Source organism: Lycium barbarum, chromosome 10 (genome assembly GCF_019175385.1).
Source record: "Lycium barbarum isolate Lr01 chromosome 10, ASM1917538v2, whole genome shotgun sequence".
Classification (NCBI taxonomy): domain Eukaryota; kingdom Viridiplantae; phylum Streptophyta; class Magnoliopsida; order Solanales; family Solanaceae; genus Lycium; species Lycium barbarum.
In genome coordinates, this window is record NC_083346.1 from 123,747,671 (window position 1) to 123,759,408 (window position 11,738).

The following is an 11,738-nucleotide window of genomic DNA, read 5'->3' on the forward strand; positions in this document are numbered from 1 at the left end:
CCCCAATATGTAGTATCCAAGATTTAGTGTTCCATCCCATTTGTGTGAAAACCAGTTTGCCAACACATCATCAAATATGACATGAACATTTCTCGAGAAGCATTGTTAATTGGACAACACATCCCGTGACAGATCCAGAAATTTAGATATTGGCAGTCTTTAATTAAGAGATTGAGTTTCGAAATATATATAGAACTCTAACTATACTTATTTTCCACACGTCTATATTAGGTCCAACTCAAAAACACTACCATATTTTAATTTGTTGAATCTATAAATTCATGATTGAATCTGTTACTGCGGCCCGTCACCACCAACAAAGATACAATCATACAAATATGAAACCAAGATTTAATGTTGTATTTTCTTTTTCACCTTCCACTTCATCACTCTCACATAGGATGAGGATGAAAATGTTGTGGACTTTATTCTTTTCTTTTCATACTTTTTCTTTTTCAATTCCATCACTCTCACATCATATATATAGTCAGTCATAGTATTGTCCATTTAATATGTTCATGTATAATTAAAACCTTATCCTTAGGTAGCACATTATGTGTTTCTACATTATTCTTAATTTGTTGTCAAACTGTACTAGTACCATTAATTGGGATGGGGACCTAAGGGAAATGGAAATTGGGCACACTTATATCAGGAGGGTACTCATTGATCTTTTTTTAACTGCACTTCTTTTTAATAATTATGATGGCCGGATAAACTTGGGCATATCTCGACTGATTTCACGATGTAATTGCTATCTTCCAGTTTGCTAAGTAGACTCAGTCTACCGAGGGACAACAAAGGTTGAAACTCTTCCTGCCAAAAATAAAGGACCTATGACCAGCACAAATATCAGATAACTCTATTCACCGAAACTTGAATAGGTAAGAAGAAAATCACCTAATGCCTCTCTTTTTCCTTGCATTATTATATTTATGATAAATAGATAATTTCTTGCAAGTAAGACAATACACCCTTCCATTTTCATTATTAGAGTCTATGTGGTCATAAATTTGATTGGCTAAATGGTTACTTGTTTCAATCATTTGTTAACACCTTGCTTTAGGATTTGGTGAAACTTTTTTGGAGTTTGTTAGGATTGCTTCATTAGTTGGAGCTTTTTGGATTTGTTAGGATGTTGACTTAAGTGGCATTATTATCCAATTGCAAAAGAGCTTCATTCACTGAGTCTTAGAAATTGGGCCCGACTAATCCAGATTGTTCCTTTGTCAATTTTGTGATGAATGATGACAGGGGGAATAAAGGAACAACGAAAAACACATATGTGACCTATGCATGTCGCCATTTTTCTAGCATTAAATTAAAGATTTAATTTAATTTTTGAGAATTCTATGGTATAGAATATTCCGTCATTAGATAGAAATAAGACCCACATATGACTTCTGCTACAATTATGTACATTGTTACTATTCAATAAAGTAACATGGATTCTACTAATTAATGTATTATTATCATTAGATAACTTAAAAAGTATATAACTATTTTTTCCAGCGAGAAAATAATAAAATATAGAATAAAAAAATTGAAAGAGAAGTACAACCATAAAATGGAAAAAATATAGTAGTTTTTTTCTTGGAAAATTATCAAATGAAACTGATATATTTCTAGTGGAAGCTTTTTTCTGAGAGCAGCCCAATTTGTTGGGCTCGAATGGGTAGTATGTAAAGTAGATGCAGGCCAATAGGTTGGACAGACAGGAAATTCTGCAAAACTAGTCTCTTTGGAAAATGTTTTCTTCAAAAAATATATTTTTCTAAAGAGTGTTTTCTTTGAAAAACGTTGTTCATTATTTGTTTCGTGAGTGAAAAATATTGCATAACATACCCAATGTAATCCCACAAGTGGGGTCTGAAAAGAACAAAGCTCAACATATCTAATGTCCGCATAGACTAAAAAGAGTGTTTTGTCTGGTTAGAACTCCACATCTAATACTACAAAACACGGCTAATCCTAGCAATAACTTTTTGTAAGCCTGCAATTTTTTTGCAAGATAGAATGTAAGATAAACATGCATTACAGATAGAATATCTAAAGACAATTTCTACATGTAGTTAAGAGGCCTTTGGGTTAAAAATAAATCTAATATAACATTCTCATAATTATTTCCCGCATAACAATACATATACCACTATTAAACACATACATTTAATCCCTACAAAACAAAACTGTGAACCAAACGATCCACTAGGATGCATATGAAGCAGCCAAGTGATGCACTAAACGAAGATTGAAGAAATAAAGCAACATTGAAGTTCAACTTTCTCGTTGTGTTCAGACCCCGTGCAAATGCTTGCTAGTTAGTTGCAGAAACAAAGCAACATTGAAGTTAAACTTTCTCATTGTGTTCAGCCCCGTGCAAATGCTTGCTAGTTAGTTTCAGAAACAAAGCAACATTGAAGTTCAACTTACTCATCATATTCATCCCCAGGCAAATGCTTGCTAGTTAGTTGCAGATCCATGGTTAACACTTGGATGGTCACAAAACAAAAATTACACAACCATAGTCATTATACTGACTGGATCGACGTTCCAACATTCATGTTACAATCCATTAAACCAAAAAGCAGTAACCTCAACAAATCTATCAGATATCATAAAAGCTACTTATAGCAGTCAAGAAACTTTACAGCACATTCTTGCAATTCTTGAAAGTGTGCCACTATTAGGTCTGCATAGCTTCTGCATTAGCATGGTAGTTTTCCAGCTCCTTGTCAAGATCTTCTGCCGACGTCTCAACACCATTCTTCTTCCCCCTACCACCACGACCGCGTCCTCCACGTCCTCGACCACGCCCACGTCCCGATGTATTACCAAAACCACCACGGCCCCTTTGACTATACAATAGAAAAACAGACAATTACTTTGGGAATTCTAACAATTCAAGCAACTCTGGTAAACATAAACTAAAAAAGGCAGGAAGAGAAATGAGACTTCTTTTGATTGAATTTTTTATTTCATATATCCTATTTTACTTTTATAAATAAAATTAAAGAGTTTTTTTTCACTGAATGGAGCTCTTTTTTCCTACACCATTCACAAGTATCGATAGTGAATAAAAGAACTAGCGGTTCCTTCGTTTCTATGGTTCCTTCTTAAACAGTCAGGTCTTCTTCGCTAGGACTTTTTACTATTGTCAGACCGAACACTCAACCTTAATCAAGGGATTCAGCTAATTAGTTTATTTATGCAAATAACTATAATTTCAATTGGATGCAATGATTACCTTTATTTAGTCGTATATTCGACTTCAATCAAGACACGTGTAACCATAAAAAAAAAATTATAAACATCTAACTCCTAAAACAGTAACTCTAAAACACCAATCTATAACTCTCAATTCATGATTTTCCACATCAAAGGTACATTTGATAGCCCATCCCAAAAAAACTCTTAATTTACATTGCATTGCTAAGAAAGACATTACACTAGCAAAGCAGCCATATAACTTTCTGTTTTATGTGAGAGATGTTAAAAATTGACAAGAAATTAGATGTCAAAGCTCTTTGGAACATCTCAAAACAGAATAATAATAGCCATCCAAATAAGCTATGTATAGAGATAAAATTCCATTATCTGACATCTATTAATCATCAAATTTGTTAATTGCCTTAAAGGCAAAATCCTTTATATAATACTCATAAATGGCCTTAGGACCGGCCTCAGAATATCGACACAAACTCACCTTGAACCACGATTGACAGAAGATGCACCACCTCTTCCACGAGCTGAGCCCGGCCTGCACAATAGATAGGTTTACTTTAACTGTCGAAAATTATATTGAACAAGATTTCACCCATAAAAACATATATTACTTTGCAGAACAATTTTCCTATAAAACAACCCCAATCAAAACTACCACATCCTATATAAAAATTTAACTACAAAAAAGCAAATGACTCCCACATCAAGTTTTTAAAAAAGGAGCTGATCTGTCATTAAAATGGTGGCAAGAATGAGAATAATTAACTAGTGAACTTTGAGTCTTTGACTAGAGCTACCATTTGTTATTCGGCAGAGAACACAATACCGAGTGCAAAATATTCTGAAAGTAAAATGTGGTACATACTGCACAACAGTCTGTACACAAACAATCAGAGGTACAAAGAGAGAGAAATTAATACTACATACGTCATGACAACCGTTCTCCTTCCATTTGCTCGTCCAACATCTGCACGAGCTGATAAAGGAATGTCCGGCTTGGGAGTAACAACTTCTATCTTCATTGGCTTCCCATCCAACTGAACATTGTTGTATCTTTTAAGTGCTTGATATGCATCACTCCTCCTGGCAAAAACCACCTCCGCTGAGCCCTATAAGTGATCAATGTTCTACCATCAATGATAACCCCAAAACTATACAAACTAGTACTATAAAAAAAACTAGCATATGTTATCCAAAAGAAACAATAACTGACAAACCAATAGGAGGACAAAAGATGCAGCAAAACAGCAAGTTCAAAACGAACAATTCAGCACCACAAACTAACAGAAGAAGATACAAGTAAAATGTCCAATATTCAGAGTAATACACCAATAATTTCTGGTTTATTCATAAGTTTAAAACATACAAAAAGACGCATAAAATTTCCAATATGCAGAAGTTTATTGATGCAGATATGTATGTCAGATTACGAGAGCACATTCTATTTAGGATAACTCCTTAGTAAATATTTCTCACATCTTGTAGGAGGCTATTTCCCCCTTTAATTGAACTTCTAATAACAACAAAACAGTAAATGCATTTCTAAACCACGTCAAGCTTCAACCAACTCATTTAATACAAGTACTTTCCAAAAACTATAGGTAACATTCCTAGCAGCCATCATAATTCTTTCTTTCTCTAACATACCCGTTGTTTGTGCATCTATAGGCCCATACTGACGTGTAATTCAATCTTCTAGTTTGAAACTAGGCAGCATATATATCACCAATTGATGAATATCTTGTGCATGTGATGATCAAGCAGCATGAGTTAAAAGCAACTACAAAACTATGATTTAAATTAGCGCAGATCAACTTACACTTGGGCGACCATTTTTGTCATAGTGGATTGCATATCGTATCAGTTCACCCATCTCGGAGAAGAGTTCCTGTGTAGCAATTCCTTTTTTAACAGATCTTGAAAGATATCTATTGCAAAGAAGTATATATGTGAAGGACATGCTCAAAAGTATACCCTTATATCTGAATTTGTGACTCCAACATCCAAGTTGGAAACATACACCTTAGTACCACTCTCTAATCCTGATGATGATAGCCCTGCAGCTCTAAGACTATCTTCAAGCAAGCCATTCTGCCATGGCAAATTCTTCGTTCTGCGGAAAGACTGAAGCAAGCATGCCCAAAATATATCCAGGTGGAAAGTTAAAAGTCAGCACATTACCAAAAAAAAAACAAATAACCATTCTTCAAGATTATAAATCAGTTATCATCAGATTCCCATCAAACTAGGAGGAGTTTCTTACTCAAAAAACACTGTAATCTAATAGAGAAAGGGGAATGAACTATGCAGAAAAGTGTTGGTGAAATGGAGGATTTGACCCACTGCACATCAAACACGTCCTTAAACAAAAGGTGAGAGCTCCACTTTTGATTTTCAGTGAAGGAAGCCACCTATGCGAGAAGGCCATGAACTAGATCGTAACAGAAGGTCTTGACACCGAAGCAGTTCCACATATTTCGGTAGGATCCATCAGGCCAATCACAAACTCCCTTTAAACCAGTGGTGAGAAACTTTTTTTATTTTGATAACCGTGGTGTCCGGGCCAGCTTGCGCGCACCTTGACTAATTCCACGGGATACCTGCTACCTCCCACTAGCAACAGGTACCAATTACAGATGGGAAGAAATCACCTAGCATTTTTGTCTCTGCTGAAACTAGAGCAATTGCTATTAGATAGTGAGGACTAGAGATGGTTAAGAAAGTACAACCGTCTAGATGTTATGGAAATTAAATGGTGAACGCTCTTTATTTTTTTCCAAGTTATTGAAGCACCTCTAGCAACATGCTTCAAAGAAGCATATGTGCAGAACAGGGCCACCTGAATATACCATTTTATCAAAATCCATTGCCAATTCCTTGAAAAAAAACCCATTCAAATGGAAGAAGTTCGAGGATCATCGATACTTGCAGTACCATTTCAACAGCTTATAAAGTGGACTTTCTCCTTGGAGCCAAACATATCAGTATCTCTTGTATGTCAATTCAAAAGAAATATACGGAGAACCCTCAGTTTTCATTTCTAAAGCATATCAAATTGTCTAGGAAATGCAAAAGACTCCGACAGTTTCGAGCTTGCCTTGGCAATTCTGTTGGCAGATGGCCGAGCATTTACACCAAGTTGTCCTTTACGAGGAGGAGCTCCTGTTGTTCTTCCACCTCTAAATGATCCTCCTGCCCCTCTTCCACGTCGGGCCCTGCCTTGTCCCCTACCTCCTTTCTCACTATTTCTCCTACTTTTTATCATGTCATCAAGAGTCATATCCAAGGAAGCCATTCCAGACCACGAAAACCTCAGCTATCAGTCTGCAGGCAAGGGTAAAATAACTATTAGTTAATAAGAGTATGCATGACGCAATCAGTGCAGAGAACGGAAGATACATAGAAACTAGAAATTGAAACTTTGAAACCATCAAGAACAAAGAAAATCAGATTACACTCACTAACAAGTAAAAGAAAAGCTTTTTTAATAAACACTACAAATGTCACATAAATATCTCAACAAGAAATTGCTAGTTCTATAATACATGAGCAACAAAACTGAATCAACAGATAGTTCACGCCCTTCTTTATCTCTAAAGATGGAGCATCCTAACCACCCAACCACTATTCATCCCCGTTATCAATTGAACCTTCTCTGAAAAATCCTCCTTCTGCAGGATTAATGCCAATGTAATCATAAAAAGCTAATTGTTCAGGAATTTTAAACCAGTGTCAACCAAGGTGTATGTACATCTATTCAAACTTTTAATGAAGTTGGTTCAAAAAATACGGACTTTTCTATAGATAATTAGATTTCTGTATGATAGTATCTGTAAAATGGACGGCCTCATTGACAGTGTGAGTTTCATATCCTCAAGACCACAAGTAATCCAGTGAAAAATCATGGATCAATGAACCAAATAACTACGCCTCAAACGAATAATACCATATGAGCCCTCTATATCCATTCATCACGCTTGTCCACTAAAAATTAAAGCCATGGATGCAAAAGATTTATAAGTCCAATATTATACGTAAATCTTTGTTAAGCATTATCTGTTTACAAAAGCAGTCAATCTTCAATTTACACCAAGCATATGAATTAAATCCATGAAGAAAACATCAAACAAGATCTAAATACACATGTACTAAACACACACACAACGATGCAAATCTGCAAATCAGCACAGAGGTAATTCGTCCATAACAAAACATAAACTTCACAACCAGGTTAAAACCCGACCCAGATGTGCAAATATCTGACACAGGTATCTGCAATATTTTGCTAATTCATCCATAACAAAGCATGAACTTTTACACAACCTATGTTACATGGACACCTTTACGGGTCAAACCCAACCCATACGTGTAAAAATCCAACATGGGTATGTGCAATTTTTTTGTTAATTCATCATGTATTGAAGAAATTTGCACAAAAATTTCCTTGACCCGTTTCACACCGGGTCAACCCGGGTACAGACAATAATCCGCAACAGGTGTGTTCAATCTTTTGCTAATTCATCCCTAACAAGACATGAACTTTATAACCTATCAACAGACTCCTTATGGATTCAAACCCAACCCATACGTGTAAATATCTGATATGGGAATATGAAATTTTTCACGTATTCATCATGCATTGAATAAATCCTCACTAAACATTCCTCGACCCGTTTCACACCAGGTCAACACGAGTAGATACATACAACAATACAAACGAAGGATCTATGTAACAAAACTTGAACTTTACAACCTACGTTAAATGGACTCTTTACGGATTCAAACCCGACCCAGATGTGTAAACATCTGATATGCACAAATTTTTCTTGAACTCACACACACACACACACACATATATATATATATATATAAACTTTACAACCTATTGATACATGAACACCTTAACGGGTCAAACCCGACCCGGATGTGTAAATACCCAATATGGGGTATGTGCAATTTTTTGCTAATTCATCACATATTGAACAAATCTGTACAAAAAAATTCTTGACCCGTTTCGTACCGGGTCAACTCGGATACATATAACAATCCAAAACAACAAACACACACAGATGTAAATCAGCAAATCAAACACAGTTATTGTTACATGGACATCTTAATGGGTCATACCCTACCCGGATTTGTAAATACCCGGGTCCATACAAATCAGGTACATACAACAATACGAATAATGGATCTATGTAATAAACACGAGAAAAGAATTAAAAACTTACAAAGATCTGAAGCAAAAGTGAACAAATCTGAGATTCTTGAAGGAAAAGTGTAGAGATTGCAGTTTTTGATGGGGGGAAAGTGTAAGGATTGAAGATTTTGATGGGGAAAAGTGTATAGATTGAAGAGTTTGTTAATGGGGTTGAAAGAGAAGGATGAAAAGATATTGATGTAGTTAAGGATTTTTGGATGAAGATTGGAACTTGTAGCTTGACGGATTTTATGGTTTTTGGTATAGAGATTGTTGAATAATAAGGAGTTTTGTAGGGGGTGGGTTTGTTGTTAGGGTAGTGTGGGTACATACTAAGATGGGCTTTCTTGATAGGCCCAAATTGTGGGAAGCATTTGCACAAATGACCTATTTATTAGGAAAATTTACTGGACGTAACTACCTCAAATTACCAGTTGTAACTGGTCTACAAACCGTCTGTATTTCCCCTAAACTTACAGCTAAAGGTGTCAACCGGTTCATTGTAACCGGTTTTAACCGGTAACCGGACCGGTTAAACCGAAACCGGAACCGGTTAACCGGATATTAGTTTACCGGTCCGGTTCCAAATTTTTTTTAACCGGAACCGGTTAAACCGGTTAAAATTAAAAAAATAATAATAAAAAAAAAGGAAAGAGCCATTGGGCCTCGGTAATGGACCGTTGGCAACAGTCCATTTGCAAAAATGGTCGTTGCCAAACGGTCATTTTCTTAATTTTTGGCCCCCAAATTTTTTTTTAACACTTTAACCCCTCCCCCACCCCTATATAAACCCTTCTTCATTTTCATTTCAATTCACTCTTCTTCATCTTTCTCTCAAATCTCAATCTCTCAATTATAGTTACTTTGCAATAATTAGCCACAAAGTCTTATTATAGTTTCAACTTTCAATTATTAATTTTGCAATTATAATATTGTTGGTGGAGTTGATGATTTTGCAACAATCCGAAGTAGCTTTGGTGGATTTGCAATTCTAGCTGTCTTCGCTTTGTTGGAAATTAATCCGGCAATTTGGTACCTTCGTTCCAACTCTATCTTTAATTTTCGCAATTTAATTCTAGCAATTTATTTTTTGAAATTTAATTTACGCAATTTAATTCTAGCAATTTATTTTTCGCAATTTAATTCTAGCAATTTAATTTGTTGTAATTTATTTTCTTGTGATTTAAATTATTTCTATTTAATAATGTCAAAGAGATTAAGACGTGGTGTTGGTAGTAGTAGTAGTCGTACTGTTAAGGGTGCGCTTAATGAGGAAACATTTGTGGAAGAAACACCTAATTTAGGTATTGATGTTGGTGGAAATAATCCACTTTTAGGTCATGAGGCAATGCAACAACATTTTTACCGACACTTTTAATGAATACTTAGATGATGATGATGATGAAACACAACCCCCCGAAAATCCCATAGGAGATACAGGTCCTGCACAATCACATACACAAGACAAACCGCCTAGAACTCGTAAGCCAACAGCTAAAGTTTGGAAATTTATAACTAAGGATAGGGAAAACCAATCAGTTACATGTACCCTATGTGGACAAGTATTTAGTTTTAAGCAAGGAACTGGTAAGGATGGTGGAACGGGTACACTAAATGCTCATATGAGAACCAAACATATGGATGTTTGGGGAGAGCAAACGGGTTCAAATGTGGGGGGGGGTTCAAATGACGATAGACCCACGAACCGGTAGAAATTTTAAGTATGACAAGAAAAAAGAACGCGTAGAAATAGCTAAAATGGTAGCTTATGATTGTTTACCATTTTCCTTTCCCTCGGGTTTGGGATTTGTTACTTACATTCAACGTTGTTATAACCCGTTATTTGAGGGTATTCCTAGAAGTACTTGTAGAGCCGATGTTATAGATTTGTTTAAAAAAATATAGATTTTATTTGCGCCATGTATTTAATTCTTTAAATTGTAATGTTTGTCTTACCGCTAATTTGGGTCTTAGTATTAACCATTTAGATTTTTTTGCTATTACATGTCATTGGGTTGATGACAACTGGGTTATGCAAAAAAAAATTATAGCTTTTTTATACGACGAAGGAAAAGGTCGTCACGATGGAAATTTTTTAGCCGATTCAATGTTTACTATAATGAGATTTTTTAACATTTATAGAAAAACACTTTGTATTGTTTTAGATAATGCTTCTAATAATACAAAGGCAATTGGTCTTTTAAAAAGAGAAATAAACCCTCCTCTAAGAAATATTTTTCATGTAAGATGTAGTTGTCACATTTTAAATTTAATTGTTAAAGATGGTCTTATGCATTTTGATGATTCTGTTCAAAAAGTTAGAAATGTTGTTGCGTTTCTTTTTTGTAATGCTAATAGGGGAAGAATTAGAGATTTTAAGAATGCTTGTGTGGAAAATAACCTTAGACCTAGGAAAATTCAAGTAGAAATTGAGACTAGGTGGAACTACACTTACATTATGCTACAACAAGCATATGAGTATAGGATTTCCATACAACAAGTTCACAACAAATATAATATTGATAGTGAGGATTGGTTTACTTTTAGGCATTGGGAAGATGTTAAAGAATGTATTGAACTCTTAGAAATTTTTTATAATGCAACTCTTGCTTTTTCTAGACAATTCTATCCCACGGTAACCGGAATTTTAGCCTACTTAGAGGAAATAGCTAGAGTTTTACAAGAGTATAAATATAAACCCGATTATCAAGTGGCTATTTTTGAAATGATAATCAAATTTAAGAAGTATTTTTTTCTCATCCCAACTTTATTTATATTGGGTTCCCTTTTAAATCCTTGTTTAAAAGTGTCTTATACTAAAAATTTGGTTAGTCAAATTTATACATTTTTAGAAATTGAAGAGGGAGTTCAACCATCTTTAGCTGAAGCCGATCTCGCTATTGATGATGAGTTTAGAAAAGTTTTTACTCATTATTCTAGTTTGAAAGAACGTGCTACACCCGTTGCTCCACGCCCTACTACTTCTCAGAGTAGCAAAAAGGGCTTGTTGGGTTTAAAAGTTTTATATTCACAACCAACTTCTTCTTCTACTGCAAATTTTGATGAATTTAACTTTTATTTGATGCAGCCAAATGTGGATATCAAGGATGACTTGGACGTCTTAGCATGGTGGAAGAAGTACAAGGCAAGCTATCCGGTACTTTCAAGAATGGCTCGAGATATCCTTACGGTTCAAGTATCAACCGTGGCTTCGGAGAGCGCATTTAGCCAAGGAAGACAACAAATTGGAGACCATAGACATTCATTATCCGGCTTTAGCTTGCAAGTACTAGTGTGCATTCGAGATTGGATTAGA

At 35.2% G+C, this 11,738-nt stretch overlaps 1 protein-coding gene across 1 annotated transcript; it reads right to left on the minus strand.

Annotated features, from left to right (window-relative positions):
• Positions 1-2,414: 2,414 nt before the first annotated feature.
• On the minus strand, positions 2,415-8,688 carry LOC132616185 (THO complex subunit 4D-like). The gene is made up of 7 exons (XM_060330795.1): positions 8,454-8,688; positions 6,320-6,546; positions 5,197-5,346; positions 5,042-5,110; positions 4,150-4,331; positions 3,704-3,757; positions 2,415-2,855 (listed from the first exon to the last, which is right to left on the minus strand). Exons 2-7 carry the CDS (start codon positions 6,515-6,517, stop codon positions 2,684-2,686), a joined length of 825 nt encoding a protein of 274 aa, XP_060186778.1. The 5' UTR covers positions 6,518-6,546; positions 8,454-8,688; the 3' UTR covers positions 2,415-2,683.
• Positions 8,689-11,738: the final 3,050 nt, after the last annotated feature.